General features: G+C 49.5%; 1 protein-coding gene across 1 annotated transcript in view; it reads left to right on the top strand.

Moving 5' to 3' along the window:
- Positions 1-18,203, top strand: part of SUGP1 (SURP and G-patch domain containing 1) — a 33,846-nt gene that overhangs the window by 8,637 nt on the left and 7,006 nt on the right. Inside the window, exons 5-11 of the mRNA XM_084826071.1 lie at positions 2,438-2,561; positions 3,069-3,172; positions 6,303-6,426; positions 7,577-7,905; positions 14,974-15,080; positions 15,452-15,629; positions 16,933-17,039. Of these exons, the coding sequence (XP_084682197.1) occupies positions 2,438-2,561; positions 3,069-3,172; positions 6,303-6,426; positions 7,577-7,905; positions 14,974-15,080; positions 15,452-15,629; positions 16,933-17,039 (1,073 nt within the window). The remainder of the gene's footprint in view (positions 1-2,437; positions 2,562-3,068; positions 3,173-6,302; positions 6,427-7,576; positions 7,906-14,973; positions 15,081-15,451; positions 15,630-16,932; positions 17,040-18,203) is intronic.

Here is an 18,203-nt window from a genome sequence, read left to right as displayed (position 1 = left end):
AGGATGAGTTTGGAAGTGTTTGGTTTTGCATTCACAATTCGTTAACAACAGTTCTTCATGTCAGCAAGATGTCAGCCTGGCACCATTTTTTATTTTTTTGCAGAAAGGCAGGCTGTAAATATAATAAATGTTAACATTGAACTATGCTACATTTCAAACCATGACTCTGAAGCTGGCTCATTGAGAGTGACCAAAGTTAGCACAGTTCCAGATTCGGACAACAAGGAAAGCTGCAGTTAACTAAAAACAGGAGCTTGTAAACTCCTTGATCACCCAGGAGGTGGGGAGGAGGGAACCTAGGCAGCAGCTAATCTCATAAATGTCTCAGTAAACCATGGCTTGGTGTGACATCCAAACGCAGCCGTAATGCTTTATTTTTATCTTTTGCTTGAAATATTTTTATGCTGCCTTTCTGTCACGTTCCAGGGCAGCTCACAACAAACAGATAAAAGGAATATATACATGCACCGGTAATCAAAAACAACAGCGGTCCAATAGGTAAAGCACTCAGAGGTAGCCATTAAAAGTGGCCCGTTAAATTCTGCAGAAGGGTGACACCTTAGCCTTTGTTCCCAGCGCTCCTGGGAAGCAGCCGGCAACGTGAGCTCCTCAGAGGCAGCCCTCCCCAACCTGGTGCCCTCCAGATGTTTGCTACTACAAGTCCCATACTACAGTTCCTGACCATTGGCCATGTTGGCTGGGGCTGATAGGAGCTGAAGTCCAAAACATCTGGAGGGCACCAGGTTTGGGGAAGGCAGCTCTGGGTCATGACTCTGTTGGCGAGAGAGAGCACACACCATTGCTGCCGCCTTCCTTTCTTATATAGTGGGGATGGGCCGCTTGTGGTCCTCCATCAGCCCCACCATTGGCGAGGGAGGCTGGGAGTTTCAGCCCAACAACATCTGGAAGGTCAGATGTTCCCCACTCCTGCTGCATAGCAAGGGGGAGCAACCTGTGGAGTCCAGCTAGCGTGTTCAGTGGTGAGGGATGATGGAAGCTGGAGCCCAACAAGATTTGGAGAACTACCCGTTCCCCATCCCCGCTGTATAGCCAAAACTCTGGTCCTGTGCTTATTAGTATTATTATTGGTTGTAGTGGTGGCAGTAGAAACAGCGATGACTATAATGACAAGAATAATTAATACTCGCCTTACCATTCCTCCAAAGTGTTCAAGGCAACATGATTCTCCTCTCACCCACTTTATTCTCACGCCAACCCTGGGAGGTAGCCTCGGCTGAAAGGTGACCGTAGCTCAGTGTCAGAACACCTGCTTTGCATGCAGAAAGTCCGAGGTTCAATCTTGGCATTTCCAGTCAAAAGGATGAAGTGGTAGGGGATTGGGAAGGTCTCTGCCTGAGTTCCTGAAAGTCTGCTGTCAGTCAGAGTTGAGTAGACTATACAGGGCTAGCTGGACAAGAAGCATTTGCACATGAGAAAAGAAAAAAAAGTCTTGATTACTCCCAACATGGTTAGCTGGGGAATGCTGGGAGTTGTCAGACTTTTTTTCTCCCTAAACATGCATAAGATTGTGCCCTAAGCATATTCACTCTGCACTCTGTTTTAAGATTTTTTTCTCCCCCTGCTCTTAAATCTGCTGGTGGTGATATTTTAAAAGATTCCAAAGTGGTCTTAAAGTTTTAAAGCTTTGAAATTGTTTTACGTCTGGATTGTAAGTCGCCTTGACAGCCCTGTTTGGGCCGAAAGGCAAGTCACAAATGTATAAATAAACTTAAAAATAAAAAGATAACTCACAAGGCACATGGCAATTGGGGATTCGAAGCCCTTGTCCTTGTCAGACACCGTCTACTCCACCACACGTCCTCACATGTTGAGATACCATCCCTTAATGCCACAGGGCTGGTTCCGGATTATAAGGCAGTGCCTTCTACCACTATAGACTATTCATCCCTCCACCCCAGAATTGCCTCCTCTGGATGGCTTCAGATCTCCGTGGTCTCGGGCTGAGAGGAGCTTTCCCCCCATTACTTGCTGTTCCCTAGAATTTCTAACTGGAGTTGCTGGGGATTGGACACCTTCTGCATGCAAAGCATGGGTTCGACCAGCTGGGGCTGGGGGGGCTGGAGGAGAGCAGCTGTTCCACCTGCCACCACACATTCCCCATTCCCTCTACTGAGCTCTGCTTGGAAGGAAAAGCGGCAAGGATATCCCCTTTAGCGACTGTGCCTCATAGATCTCCCAAGGCCAGCCCTGCCAGCCGCCGCCTTCCCCGGCACACCCCGATTTGAAAGCATCAGGCTTGTGTTTGTGTCTGCCGTGGCTCCATTATTTCATCCTCTTTCTCCTCGTTCCCCCCACCCCACCCCTTACACCCCACCCCACTTCTCCCCACCAACTCGTGCCTACTGCGGTGGTTCTTAGAGGTAATGTGCCTGTTGGGGGTGTGAGTAGAGCCCCAGTACTGACAGCCTGCTTAAAGTTTGTCCCCCAGAGGACATCAGGACCCGCCGCGTCGTGGAGAAGCTGGCCAGGGTAGTGGCCGAAGGGGGCCCAGATCTGGAGAAAGTCGCGCTGGAGGACTGCAAGGATAACCCGGCATTTGCGTACGTCCCTGGGAGGGAGGGGGGCACGCGGCGTTGGGCCCCAGGGACCCCTAAGTGTCTGGCGCCAAGTCTCCTCACTTGCTCTTCCTCTCTTGCCGTGCCCCTTCTCTTCTCCACAGCTGCAGCACAGCTGCCCAGGATCCGATTCCCTTACACCAGGAGTGCAGAACCTCTTTCAGCCTGAGGGCTGAATTACTTTTCAGAAAAACTCTCGGGGGCCTCATTCAGTGGTGGGTGGGGCTAAAGGCAAAAGGGGTGGGGCCAGAAATACCAGCATATTGTAGTAATTAAGCCTTAGGAGAGGCATTTTAAGAATGGGGGGGGAACACCAGAATAGCCGGCAACCCACCAATCAACATTCAGGAGAGTAGGTCAGGCCAGGGGAAGGGGGTGTGGCCACCTAGAGAACCTTGGTGGGCCAGATTGGAACCTCACAAGGGTTTGGCCCACAGGCCTCACATTCTGCCTTACGGACACTATTCCCTCCTCTCCCATCCCCACCCCCAGGTTTCTGCATGATAAGAACAGCCCGGAGTTTCTGTACTACAGAAAGAAACTGGCAGAGATGTGGAAGAAGGGCCAAGATCCAGAGGAGACCTGTTCTCGGAAAGGTAAGGCAAGGATGCATGCAGGCCACTTTGTTCGGGCTGCATGTACAGATACAGGTCTGTGTGCGCACTTTCAGGGCTGCAGTGTTTTAACTGACTCATCAGATTAATTCATTTTAATTAATCGGATTAATTAATTTAACTGACTCATCAGATTAATTTAATAGACCAAACTGTTAAATTGGTCTATTATCGTGTTTGGAAGCCCCCGAACTCAGAGGCTTCCGAGATTCCTATACCCAGCCAGGCTGAGGGTGGGAGGAGTGGCGGAGGCGATTTTGGCCTCCGTTGCATGCTGTTTTTGCTAGACGGGCTTTTGAGCCCATCTGGCAAGGGCACTTCGGAGGGGAGGGAAAGAGGCTGGAGGAAGCTCAGGATAAATCATATCTTGGTCTTTCCTGTCTCGTCTCCTCTCCTCCCCTCCCTGCCCACCAGAATGCCTCCTTTTCCCTCTCTCCAAGGACAATTTTCTGACCTCAGATACGCTGCTGGCATGGTTCTCTCCACAAGGAGGTGGGGACCGGATCTCTGACTCCCCCTTCCGAGGTTGGAGTGCTGTCTCCGTCCTTGGAAGGGGTTTTGCAACCCATCCTATGGTCCCTAAGATGCTCACCCAGGGACTATAAGATTGCTCTCTCATTAAAGAGGTGCTCCCAGAATATGTATCGGAACGATTGGTTTTGTTTGGCCCATATGCAAGTTGAATCAGTAGACTAAGAGAGGGGCTCCAGCAATCACCTGCTGCATCTGGTGAGCACCTACCTGGCCCATTTGCCTGCCTGCCTGCTGCTTCTCCTCGATCTGTTCACAAGCAGAGTCGTTCTCGCCTGCAGCTCCGAGGACTGTGGCCCAGCAGGAGACTAAAGTTTGAGGAAAGAACCCTTTAACCTCACTACTTAATGTGTTGTGTGTACCCTAGATTGGCAACACAGTTATTATAATTCCTTTGAACATCTGCCTAAGGTGTCCAATAGATGCTTGTACTTAAAGTGTTAACCAGAGTTATTTCATGTTTGTTGGACCAACTCACCCTTGTGTTGGCAACACAGTCTGTGAGAAATAGATTACAGCCTGTCAGCAGTTTTCTCTGAGATTCAAAGGGAGGATGGGTTCCTCCCCAGGCTGTGGGTTGATAACATTGCACTTTGTGCAGTAACTGAGTGTCAGTGGCTGGTGAGCGTCCATCCTGTCCAGGGAAAGAACATTCAGCTCCTCTCCAGATAACAGAGGGTGTATGTAAGCATAGAATCACAGAATAGTAGGGTTGGAAGGAGCCTACAAGGCCATCGAGTCCAACCCCCTGCTCATTGCAGGAATCCAAGTAATGTGTCTAATAGAGCATGGCTAGAGTTCTTCCCTATATGTGACGTATTTCCCTGTATAAAACTCTGCCCCGCGGAACATTCGGGGCTCTCTGCCCCTTTGTTGACAGAGTGCCTGTGAGCCTCGTAATAAACACGTGTCTGATCCAGAAGCTTACCCATGTCTAGTTGATTTACTGGGCCGTCAGCTAGCCAACGAACCGAGCCGAGGGGCCTTTTTCCCCTCTTACCCCTGGGTGTGGTCTTACAGTCCCTGGAGAGCATCCCAGAGGCCACAGGCTTTTTGGGATTCCCCCTCTCAAAGCCATAGGCACTGCTGTGACTTCAGGAGGTTGGCTTCGAGATCCAATCTTTCCTCCCTCCTTCTCCCCCACCCCCTCGTAGGCACCGTGGAAACAGCTGCTGCAAAAGCAGCCCCAGATGACCTCGGAGAGGGCAGAAGAGGGGTGTTCAGTGGGCACGGAGGGTAGAGGAGAGGCTGGGCTACGCAAAACCGAATGGCCTGTCCAGGCCCACCCCCAGCAGTGCAGCTCCTCTAGATGGGCTCAGAGGGCCCATCTCGAGTAGTTGAAAAAGGAGGGCAGAAAGGCAAAAATTGCCTTTGTCACTCCTCCCACCGTGCCAGCAGGGCATAGGATACTTGGAAGCCTCTGAGTTTGGATGCTTCCGTCTAGCGAGTGTCAACCCAATAGGGTTGTTCCCTTTAGGGCGCAATCCTATGCACGTTTAGACAAAAAAGGCCTTCATCTCCCAGCAAGCCTGGCTGGGGCACGCTGGGAGTTGTAGGCTCTTTTTTCCTCTCTAAACATGCATAGGATTGTGCCCTTAATCTCTTAAAACTCATAGCATGAAATCAGCACAGGTTTTTTTCACCAGCCAACTGTCCCTAGGACAATACCTTTGCTACAATAGTTATAGCAAGGTTAATTAGTGGTTTGCAGTGATTTATGACTCTTTGGGGCTCTAGCATGGCTCCAGGTTTGAGAGAGGCACAGTGCCTTCCAGAGGACTCCGAACCACACCAGTCTCGTCATCCTCCACAGACACACACAGAGAAAGAGAGAGTGAGTTGTGGTTAAGGGATGGACTTCCCATCATCCCTAACCAGGCCATGCCAGCTGGGAATGATAGGAGTTGTTGTCCATCACACCTGGAGGGCTGCAGGTTGGGGAAGGGTCCTAATGCAAAGTGCAGAAAGTTGGGAAGCCAACAGAGTTCCGTCCTCTCCCCTTCTCGGAATAGTTTTATTCATAGTTGGCAATACTTTAGGTATGTGGCAGGGGGTGGGAGGGAGGGAACGTACCTGGAGCAGAAGCCCAAGGAGTGTTTGTGTCTGGAACAGCTTCCCCCCTGCCCTGCCGATGATTTAAATGTCACCTGCAGATCTCAGAAGAAGTTTGGTATAATACAAAGAAGTTTGGTATAATTTCAAGAGTGAAATCAAACCCTTCCCTTTTCTCCTGGGCTAAATGAGAGAGAACATTTCCATGTGCAGCCTCTTCAGAAAAGTATCATTTGCTGCCAGCAAAGAGGTTTAAGTGTTGACACGCAGAGGCTTTGCACAGCTTAACTTCCCTTAACGGTGATCCCCACAGTCACTTCCGTCCTCCTGAGCCAGCGATGTAACTCTTGCAACCAGTGATTTCATTTTTACTATTTTATGTTTGTTAACGACCCAAAGGCCGAGAAAATACGATGTTGAACCCTCCTCTTCCCGTTTATTCCATCCCCTTGGGGTCCTTAAAGCCAGATTATGCTTGTGGCTGTTGGGTGTGTAAGTTGGGGGCACCGTACTGACAGCCTGCTTAAAGTTTCACCCCCAGAGGATGAAGAGACCAAGGACTGTGCCGAGAAGCTGGCCAGGTTTGTGGCAGATGGGGGCCCCGTGGTGGAAATCGTGGCCCTGAAGAATCACCGAGAGAACCAGTCCTTCAGGTAAAGGGGGCCAGCTGGGGTGCAGGGGTCCGTAACTTTTTTGAGTCGATGGGCACATTGGGAAGATTTTGTGGGTGCTCTCACAAAATGGCTGCCACAGGGGCAGGGGCTTGTCCCTTCATTAAATGGCCGCCATGGTGGGCATGCCAGTCACAGAGTGCTCGCTCCCCAGAAGGGAGGCTGGTGAGACAAAAAGGAAACAAAGTTGCCCAAGAACTTAAGTCCAGGGCAGAGGTGGGGTCTGAGCTCCAAAACAAAGCCCCTCTTTTTAACCCAAATAAAGATAACGCTGGAAGGCAGAAATTTGCTTTGAGGCAAGCCAGCCTCCCATATGTATTTTTTTCTACGAAATCTTAAAAAATAAATCTTAAAAAATAAAACAGAGGAGGCCAGGAGCCTGGCAGGCGCCTAGAGAAGGGTCTGCAGGTACATCAGTGCTCCTGTCCACCACATTGGAGACCCCAAGGCTAGGCTGATGGTCTGACAAATCTGTTTGATGTTTTTCTGGTGCTGGTTTTAACCTGTAAAGCCCTACACGGCTTGGGACCACAATACCTGACAGCACACCTCTCCTGAAATGAACCTACCCATACACTATGTTCAGCATCTAAGGGCCTCCTCCAAGGGAAGCTTGGAAAGTGGCAATGAGGGAGAGGGCCTTCTCAGTGGTGGCCCCCCATCTGTGGAACGTGCTCCCCAATGAGGTCCACCTGGCGCCAATATTGTTATCTTTTCAAGAGCCAGGTTAAGACCTCTCTCTCTTCCCAGGCTCTTGGCAACACATGATGAGTTTTAATCTGTCCTGGATGTGTCATAGTTATGACTGACTGTTCAGAGTTGTTTTTAGCTATACGTTATTTGTGTTTATTGTCTGTGTGCTTTTATGTAAATTGTATTTAATGTTCTAACTTCTGTGAACAATTATGTATATTGTATTTAATGTTCTAACTTCTGTAAACTGTCCAGAGAGCTTCGCTATGGGGTAGTACAGAAATGTAAATAATAATAATAATAATAAACAATCTGGTTCTGGGCATTTGAGCTGTCAGACCTTACCCTGGTTCAGAAATGATGATCCATGATAATACTGTGTTCTGCAAATGATTGGTAAGGCAGTGTTTTTTGTCTATCTCTCTGCGTCCACACACAGGTTTCTTTACGAGCCCAACAGCTCTGGCTATAAGTATTACCGGCAGAAGCTGGAGGAGTACCGGAAAGCCAATGATGACGCCGAGGGTGTGCCGCCTGTCCTGGAGGCTAATCCCAAACGCAAAGCCCCTCCCGAAGGGGCACCGCCTTCCACTTCCTCCACGGCAGTGGCGGCATCTCCGCCCGCGGCCGCGTTGGCAAAGCAGGTGGTGGTGTCTACCGCAAAGAAGAAGCGGAAAAGCCGGTGGGGTCCAGAGGAGGAGAAGGTGGACTTGCCTCCCCCAGAGCTTGCACAGCAGACGGAGGACCCCTCGCCCACCCCGTTGTCTGGTTAGCGCTTGCTGGGTTTGTAGGAGGGGGGCATTGTGTATGTATGCGTATATGTTATCGCTTGTGGCCGCCCTTCCTTGTCTTGAGCAGCTAATTCTCCCAGAGCGTAAAGCCAGATCAACAGCTTTATCTCATTGACACCTGCGATGGGCTCTTCCCGCTTCTCCTCCCCGCTCCCACCCCCAAACAGCTATTTCTCAGGCCCCTGCTGTGCTGTTGCCCATTAGCAGCCTCTGCTTCGTGGCCATTTAGGTTGATTTTTCTTCCTCAGAGAGGAGCTGCCATCAGAAACCTAATCTTTTCATCTCCCATTCCCTTTGTGCTTCTGCAGATGGCTTCCCGTGTGGCCTCACTCATTGTGCAGGGGGGAGGAGAGATAAATTATTATTTTTTCCTAGATCCATATCATGTAATACCTTTATTAGGGCACCTAAAAATAATCACCAAAAATTTGCATGCGTTCAAGTTCCCCAGATCTTTTCATTAGGCAAATGTTACAAAAAAGGGGGGGGAATAGGAGTGGGGGCAGGGAAGGCTCACTGGGTATTGTAGTTAGGAAGTCGACATAGTCAGATACCTTGCCCCTAATGACAACCCAGAGAATGGGTTGAATATGGGGTGTTGTTGAATCATAGGTGGTTGTTATGTGCGAACTCTGCACTATGGTTTAATTATGGGTTGCTAACCACAAACAATCCAGACTTCACAACCCAACAACAAATGATGGGTTCTCTTCCTGGGTTGTTCGTGGTTACCAACCCATAGTTAAACCATAGTGCAGGGTACAACATAACAGTAACCCATGATTCAGCGACAACCCACAATTAAATGTGTGTGGAGTCATCCTGACTCACCTCTGCCCACTTGAGTACTCAGTGCAGCACCAACATAGGTTGGGGGGTGGGGGGAGTTGCCATGGTTCATAGAACTTCCATCTCTATCACCAGGAGACCGCTCTGGTGTTGGGCCATAGAGACAGATTGGGGAGGCTGCTGGTGTACCGCCCACCCTGCTGCCCAGCATCCTCCCTGACAGAGCTGGTGGAGGCAATTGCAAGTGTGGTGTTGGAGGAACCCAGGACAGTGGTTCTGGGTGACTTCAACTTCCATGCTGAGGCTGTCTCCGGAGTTCCAGCTCAGAACTTCATGGCCTCCATGACAACCATGGGGCTGTCTCAGTATGTGATCGGACCAACACATGAAGCAGGGCACACCCTTGATTTGGTTTTTGCTCCAACTTGTGAGATGGGTAGTCTGAAGATTGGGGGGGCTCCAAGTAACCCCATTGTCACGGTCAGACCATTTCCTGGTGAGATTTGAACTTACGGCATTACTCTCCTCCCATGGGGGTGGGGGACCTATTCGGATGGCCCGCCCCAGGAGACTGATGGAATCCAATGGATTTCTGAATGCTCTTGGGGATTTTCCAGTGGAGAGAGTGGTGATCCATGTGGAACAGTGAGATGTGGAGGGCCATTGACTTGATCACACCTGAGTGCCCTCTCCGGCACTGTGGAGCCCGTTCTGCTCCCTGGTATACTGGGGAGCTGTGGTCAATGAAACAGGCTGGATGTCGGCTAGAGTGCAAATGGTGCAAGACTTGAAGTGAAGACGACTGAGCACGCTCTAGAGTGCATAATCGTGCCTATTGCGTGGCAGTGCGGGCAGCAAAGAAGGTTTATTTTGCTGCTTCCATTGTGTCTTCAAGTCGCCGTCCAGTGGAGCTCTTCGGGGTGGTCTGGCGGTTGTTAATATCTTCCCCAGTAAATGGGGCCCTGGCCCCGTCGAGGACCCGCTGTGACCTTTTTGCATCATACTTTGAGGACAAAATTGCTTGTCTCCGCAGCGATCCTGATGCTGATGTTAGTGCAGTACCAGTCGAGGTGTCTGATGCCACCATCTGCCCGATTTTGTGGGATCAGTTCCAGTTGTTACGGCCTGATAATGTGGACAAGATGCTTGCAATAATGCGACTGACCACGTGCCCTCCTGACCCCTGTCCCTCCTGGCTAATAAAAGCTGGCTGAGGGGGTATGACTGGGTGGGTCCAGGGAGTGATAAATGCCTCCCTACGGGAAGGGGTGGTCCCTACTGTCCTTAAGGAGGCAGTAGTGCAGCCACTCCGGAAGAAGCCCACTCTGAACCCAACGGTATTAGACAACTACCGCCCAGTCACAAATACCCCTTTTCTAGGGAAGTTACTTGAGGGGGTCATGGCGGACCAACTGCAGGCACTCTTGGAGGATACTGATTATCTAGACCTATTTCAATCTAGGTTTCGTCCTGGTTACAGGACTGAATCAGCCTTGGTCGCCCTGGTGGATGACCTTTATCGAGAGAGGGACAGCGGGAGTGCAACCCTGTTAATTCTCATCGATCTCTTATCGGCTTTTGATAGCATCGACCATGGTATCCTCCTGGATCGACTCTGTGGGATGGGTATTGGAGGCACCGTGCTACAGTGGTTCCAGTCCTACCTACAGGGCCGATTTCAGAGAGTAACATTGGGTGACTGTTCCTCGGCCCCTTGGCAATTGAGCTATGGGGTGCCGCAGGGCACCATCTTGTCCCCAATGTTGTTTAACATCTATATGAAGTCGCTGGGCGGGGTCATTAGGGGATTTGGAGCCAAGTGCCATCAGTATGCTGATGACACACAGCTCTTTCTCCCTGTGACACCTGAATCAGGAGAGGCTGTGCAAGTCCTGAATCAGTGCCTAGACTCAGTGATAGGCTGGATGAGGGTCAATAAACTGAAGCTGAATCCTGGCAAGACAGAAGCCCTGTGGGTGAGTGGTTCCCGGGTCTGGGAGATAGGCTCATTGCCTGTTCTGGGTGGGGTTGCACTCCCTCTGAAAGATCAGGTCTGTAGTCTGGGGGTACTCCTAGATCCATCATTGTTGCTGGAGGCCCAAGTGGTCGCGGCAGCTCGGAGTGCCTTTTACCAGCTTCCGCTGGTTCGCCAGCTACGGCCTCTCCTGGACAGGAATAGCTTGACCATGGTGGTACAGGTATTAGCAACCTCAAGACTGGATTACTGCAACACGATCTATGTGGGGCTGCCCTTAAAGGCTGGTCCGGAAGCTGGAGCTAGTGCAGGATGCAGCAGTTTGGCTGTTGTCGGGAGCTGCCCCTTTTCATTGTGCAACTCCTTTGCTGAGGGAACTGCACTGGCTGCCTATTTGCTACTGGGCCAGGTTTAAGGTATTAGTATTAGCGTTGTTGTTGTTCAGTCATTCAGTCGTGTCCGACTCTTCATGACCCCATGGACCATAGCACGCCAGGCCTTCCTGTCCTGCGCTCTCTCCCAGAGCGTGCTCAAGTCCATAGTACTAGCGTACAAAGCCCTAAACAACTTGGGACCAGGATACCAGCCTCCTTCCTTACCAACCTGCCTGGTCACTGAGATCATCAGAGGGCATGTTCCTGGTGGTTCCACATGGACCTGTTGCCTGGTTGGAGTCCACCAGGAAAAGAGCCTTCAGGGTGGTGGCCCCCTTCCTGTGGAATTCCCTGCCTTTAGAGGTCAGGCAGGCGCCAACATTGTGTTCCTTCCGGCGCCTCCTGAAGATGTTGTTCTTTCAAGAGGCCTTTCTTGCATGACCAGCTGTGGTTTGTTAAACTCCACTTGGTTGGGGTTTGCCTTTATTAAAAAACATTTTAACTCTTTTAACCATTGTTTTATTCTTCTATCATGTTGTTCACCGCTCCGAAATCTTCTGATGAGGAGCAGTATATAAATATTAAATAAATAAATGAATGAATGACAACCCATACTCTGGGTTGTTGTTACATGCAAACCAGGCTGGAGTGTTAAGATGATTTGGAAGAGGGGGGTTTGCAGACATTCAGCTAGGGCTTTGCTAGGTGATGTGATGGTTTCAGGTGTTTCAGTGCCCCTTGGACCACTGGATTTTTCCTCCATGTTGAAAAATACAAAAATCCAGCTGTTAACTCAGAGCTGTCTCCATTCTGAGCAAACCAGACAGGTTCCTTGGTTGGTGGAAAACAGGAGATCAGCTAGGCAGTTTTTATATTAACAAAGCTAGAGATAAATTTACATTGTGTGCTAGGTAAAAAAAACCAATACAAGCCATTGGATAGTTTTACCTAATTGCTGGCGGGGATGACCCCTCGGAGAATGAAAGCCCAGCTTCAGATGGCATAAAGTCCATGTCCTCCAGCGTAAAATTTTGCTGTTGAATTGCTATGTTTGGTGTTCTCCCAAGTCATACAGAAAGTCACATTTCTCAAAGGGTTGTCTCCAATGTTAGTCAGAGTAAACCCATCTCCTCTAAGTAGGATTAATAGTGGATACCACCCGGAATGTGCTGCTTTGAGAGCTGCTGCGGCCTGTAACTCTGCATATTCTATGTCCAGAAAAGGCAGCGTTCTGCAGCCAGTATAAATTACGTCAATTCGTATAGCTCACATAATTCGCTTGGATTTTGATAGCATTGGGGCCAAGGAGCAGTGCCTTCCACCACCCATGGCCTCTAGAAATCTAATTCTGCCACCCCTCTGGCTTCTGGGTAGGCATTGCCCATGTGATTTCAAGCATGTTTTCAAATCCATGAGGGCTAGAAACTTTTAATATGGGAGTGGGCTAGAAGTTAGATCACAATCTCCTGGTCGATCTCCAGGTGATTTGGAAGAGGTGAGGCTTCCAATTCCCAATTGTTCAATGTTAGCAGCAGCATAAAGGGTTTTATCCTCTAAATTAGGCTGCTAAAATGAAGACAGTTTGTGGGGAAACCAGGAAAAGGCTCCATTCTGGGACTGAAAACAAATTCTAGGCATGTGTTCAGTGGAGCAGTGTTCCTTAATTATTTATTATTTATTTGCAGTATTTTTATCCCACTCCTCAGCCAAAAGGGCTGCCAAAGCAGCTTACATGTAAACAGTAAAACAAGACCATCCCTGCCTGCAGGGTTGCGATCTTAAAAAGTCACGACATACAAGGAAAGTGGGATGGGGAGGGAAGAGGAAAAACGTTACATCCTTCAGCAGGGCTGGTAGAATGGCCCTGCTTCCCCCTGTCATCTCCTTCTGTACAGCCTGCTGGAATGGCTGCTGGTCCATATAATCCTAATTGCATATCTGCCCTCTGACCACTATTTTGCACCTGTCTCTGATTGCTGGGCCTAAGGGTTCTAGTAAAAACAAACACAGAGTTGATCCCGCATGCCTGAAGTCTCCCAAATCCTGCTTTATCTAGCTTGCCTGTCCACAGTTACCCCTGTTAGCCACTGAAGACATAAAACCACATTTTCCTTTTATTAAGCAGGTTTATAACCATACAAACTCATCTAAACAGGTTTTTAAAAACTGTACTATTCCTTTCCAATGATTTCTCGACTCCTCTAGTGAAAACTGACATGATCAGTAATATAGTTCTATAAAAATGGAGTGCTCAAAGAGTCCCAAAAGGCAAGGTTAAATCTTAAAACTGCATCTGTTCATTGAAAAGGAACATGCGACGCCCACATCATTTTGGAGTGAATCATTCTGGAAGCTGATAAATGCCTGCCACTTCTTTACAATCCGCTTTCCTGTTATACATTCCTCCTGTGCAGAGCAATCCAAAGCGTGTTTACTCAGAAGTATGTCCAAGTAAAGTTAATTATACAAGGTAGCCTGCAATCCTAAACAGTGTTACGGAGGAGTTAAGACCCCATTGAACTTGGTGGGACTTACTTCTGATGAAACGCGTCCCCATATCCTACAAAAACCCATTCAGATGGGGGGGGGGGGTTAGTAATGATACTGCAGCATTCTCCGTGTGTTTAGTTAGAGGTACATGCCATTGAGATCAGTAGGACTTACTCCCAAGTAAACATTATTTATTTGTTTGTTTATTTTATTACATTTATATCCCGCCTTTTTTCCTCCTAAGGAACCCAAAGCGGCGTACACAATCCTCCTCCTCTCCATTTTATCCTCACAACAACAGCCCTGTGAGGTGGGTTGGGCTGAGAGTCTGTGACCGGCCCAAAGTCACCCAATGAGCTTCCGCGGCTGAGTGGGGACTAGAACCCGACTCCCAGTCCAACACTCTCACCACCAGACCACACTGGGCTTCAGTGCCAGGGGGAGCAATCCTGTGGCCCTTAGACAGCATCTGAGGGGCTGTAGGATATTTTGGATTCCCAGCTCCAAGGGCAGAGAGCACTCCAACCTCAGAGCTGGGAATCGGAGCTGCGACCCTCCTCCCCTGTCCCCTCGCAGCTGGTGCGGAAAGAACTGTTCTGGCTGCTCTCCGAGGTCAGGAACTCGACCTTGGAGATGGGGAGAAGGGAGCGTTTGCGTGGGCGGAGAGGCCAGTATATGAGCTATACTGTAGCCTCTCCAGTCTCATTCCCTCCACCCCTGAAATGCCCCAGCTAGACGAGCAAAAAAGCCCGTCTTGTGAAAATGCAGAGTGGGAGATGGGGGGAGATGAAGATTGCCTCTACCACTCCTCACGCTCTCCATTGAATGACTATAAGCTTCCCAGTGTGGAGGCCTACAGTCATCACAATAGGATCGTGCCCTTGGCTGCTGTTAACAGATTTCTATCCAGGACTATCCTGTCTTCCACTGATTTGATGTAAGCAACTTAATGGAATTTGGTTTATTGCATTGGAAATCTGCATCCACAGAAAACCCGTCTCCAGTTGCTTGTTCTGTGTAAAGACGTACCAGGTTCCTGACTCTTGTTTCCAACACGCGTGTAAGGAACCTGTACCCGGTTCCCTGCTCCTGGTTCCCAGCCACCATCTTGTGTTGAAATGTGGGCAATCTCTTATTTTTTGAAGAACAGAAAATCAATTTAGATCTCTTGGATACAGCCGCTCGGCCTCATCAATAAAGCCATGAAAGTTAACTAGGCCTGCAGATTTTTATTTTTGTTTTACTAGCCTGATAAGATGAATAGCCTCTGTTTCCATGCTGGCTGCAGCAGAGGGGGAAAGCTGTGCTCTGACCCAAGACTTGGGAGGCTTGCGGGGAGGGGGGGTGGCATTGGGGAGGAAGGGATGCTGCAGTGGTCAGGCAGGATTAACCCTTCCGGCATTTGTCTTGTCTTCAGTCCAGGACCTCAAGGGGCTTGGATATGAGAAGGGAAAGCCCGTTGGGCTGGTGGGTGTGACAGAGCTGTCGGACGCCCAAAGGAAGCAGTTGAAGGAGCAGCAAGAGGTAAATCGAGACCGGATTTGACCATCGTGTGTGTGTCAGGTGCCCCGGCAAGTCCCGTTGCAGGAACACCTGTGTCTCTGCTCTTCATGTTTGAAAGAGTAGACCCCCCCCTTCCCATCCCCTCCTCTGCTTTGGTCCCCACCATAGGGAAGCCAAGCCTTCCTCAGAGTGCGGGGGCACTCCAGAACCAAACCACCCTTTCAGGGGCAGGACTTAACAATTTGAACGGGGAGGTCTGCTTTCAGTCAGACGTTTTGATCTCGGCATATTCCTAAGACGGCCAGCAGGGTCTCCTTGATCACGAAGTGATGCCTGCTGGGATTCGTAGTCTCTTCTTGGCTCTTAACCTTGCTGTTTATCCACCTGCCCAGATGCAGCAGATGTATGACATGATCATGAAGCACAAGCAGGCCATGCAGGAGATGCAGATCATGTGGGAGAAGACGGTCAAAGAGCACCAGTCCGGCTACGACAGTGACGAGGAGGTGGACAGTGAGCTGGGCACCTGGGAGCACCAGCTGAGGCGCATGGAGATGGACAAGACACGAGGTGCTCTGGGATGGGGTGTGCGCTGCCTGGGAGGCAGGGGCACCATTGTAGCACAGGGCGGCGTGGCAGCGCAAGCTCATACAGCTGCAAACAGGAGGGCCCTAAATTATCAGTGGGTTTCAAAAAGGCCTTCGCCAACCTGGTATCTGTCGTGTTTGATTGTCTTCCCCCTTCACAATCCACGAAACAGAGACTCCTAGTTTAAGATGTTCTGGCTTGGTTATTCTAAAGGCAAGCTTTTCCACAAGGCACATTCAAGGGAGCTCTCAAGCTGCCCCAGGCTGTAAATGACTATTCTGAGGATCTCCATTAGGGAAGACAGGGTAGTGAAGTTGCCGACAGTCAAACCAGCCTAGCTGTGACACCCCTTCTTTGGGGCGGCTCCCTCCTACGTTGCCAACTAAGAGTGGCTCTCCTGGCAGAGCATCTGAGCCCCGTCTCTAACTCCGCCCGCTTCGACGTGCATCTCACTCTGGCGTCTCTCAGGTCGCGCTCCCGTTCCTCCTCCTCTGAGACTTGGGTTATGACGGTGGAGTGGGGAGGCAGCGACTTGGCCTGGGCCACCTGTTTGTCAAGGCCTTGGGAAGTTTCTCTGGGGGCTGTGTGGGAGGTTCCTCCCTCATTCTCTGATATAGCTGTTCCAGCTCTGATTCAGAATTGGAGTCCTCAGAAATCTCAAGGGGCCTGGGCAAAACCCTGAGTTGTTGTGTTGTGTTGCAGCACAACTCCCATCACACCTGACCCTTGGCCATGCCAGGTGGGGTTGATGGGACTTGAAAGTCCAAAACATCTGGAGGGCACCAGATTTGGGGAAGGCTGGATTAGCTGAATTTCTGGAAGAACTCCCTAGCCCTTGGCTGGCTGGGGATAATGGGAATTGTAGTCCATCACCATCTGGGGACCCAAGGATGGGAAGGACTGGTGCACAATTCTGAGCTCAATGGATTATTATCACAGTGCTGAGCTCAGCATAAGCCAGCTTCATACATATTCCCCCCCCATTTTATTTTTAATGATACATTTAATGCTGCATGTTAAAGTTGTCCTTTTCCACGTTTTATCTGCTTTGAAATTTGCCTCTCCTCCTAACATTATTTTGAAGTTATTGTGGCTGCTTTAAAACAATTATTTTTGTAATGGCTTTTATTACTGGTTTTTACTGCATTTCTTTTTTTATTATGTCAGCCACCTTGAGAGCTTCGGTTACAGGGCAACTCATAAATTGAATTAATAATAATCGAATAATTCCCTTATTTGTGTGTTTTTATCGCCCTGCCTATCTGTTTTTGTTTTCCTTGATCAGAGTGGGCAGAGCAGCTGACTCAGATGGGACGGGGGAAACATTTCATTGGAGACTTCCTGCCACCGGATGAATTGGAAAAGTTCATGGAGACTTTCAAAGCGTTGAAGGTAAATGCTTTGCACTCTGTCCAGACTCACACACAGAGATTTTTGCTGAGGCAGTTGCAGTGCAGAAAGAGGATCATATTTATAACTTCAGGTCGTTCTTGAAGTAAGAGCCCGGGGGCCTCCCTTTGCCTCTTTCAGCCTGAGGGCCGAATCCTGTGTCAGAGAAGCTCTCGGGGGATGCGTTCCAGTGGTTGGTGGGGCCAAAATACCAAAGCTTCCAGCCTCTTTTAGTTTATATGCAATTGTATATCTTTATTATATACTATATTGTGTTGTTGTTGTTGTTGTTCAGTCGTTCAGTCGTGTCCGACTCTTCGTGACCCCATGGACCATAGCACGCCAGGCCTTCCTGTCTTGCGCTCTCTCCCGGAGCGTGCTCAAGTTCATATTCATTGCATCCGTGATGCTATCTAGCCATCTCATCCTCTGCCGTCCCCTTCTCCTTTTGCCTTCAGTCTTTCCCAGCATCAGGGTCTTTTCCAGGGAGTTTTCTCTTCGCATTAGGTGGCCAAAATATTGGAGCTTCAGCTTCATTATCTGTCCTTCCAATGAGCAGTCAGGGTTGATTTCCTTTAGGATGGACTGATTTGACCTCCTTGCAGTCCAGGGGACTCGTAAGAGTCTTCTCCAGCACCACAGTTCGAAAGCATCAATTGTTCGGCACTCTTTTATATAAGTGCTCACTGCTGGTAACTAAACCTTAGGAGAGGCTTTCTAACCTTTTAGAATGGAGAAGAAACTGCACAATCTGGGAAACGACCAAACGATGGGTGGTCAGGGGGAAAGGGGATGGGGCCAGGGGAAAGTGGGTTGGGCCATTGGAAGGGAAGGGGATATCTGGGGAAATGGAAAGGGTCGCATTGCAACCTCGGGCTTGAGGTTGTGCACCCCTAGTTTAGGTGAACATCTAACAGGTTATACCCACCAAGAAGGCTATTGCAGAGTTGGAAAAAGTACAGAAAAAGGCAGTCTGGGATTTGGTGTTGCACTGTCCCTACAGGTCAAGGCTAAATAGAATTTCCGCTAGTATGTTAGTAACTGCAGAGCTTGCTTTGTACCATTTCCCTTATCAGGCCTCTTCGCAATGCCAGGCCTAGTCCTGGGCTTTATGAAGAGAACTGTCCCCTGAGCGTGTCAGAATACAGTTCCCTTATGACTGCTTAT

This window comes from Heloderma suspectum, chromosome Z, assembly GCF_057233095.1.
Source record: "Heloderma suspectum isolate Gila_16-S chromosome Z, 16-S_ref, whole genome shotgun sequence".
Classification (NCBI taxonomy): Eukaryota; Metazoa; Chordata; class Lepidosauria; order Squamata; family Helodermatidae; genus Heloderma; species Heloderma suspectum.
This window is presented reverse-complemented; position numbering and strand designations above follow the sequence as displayed.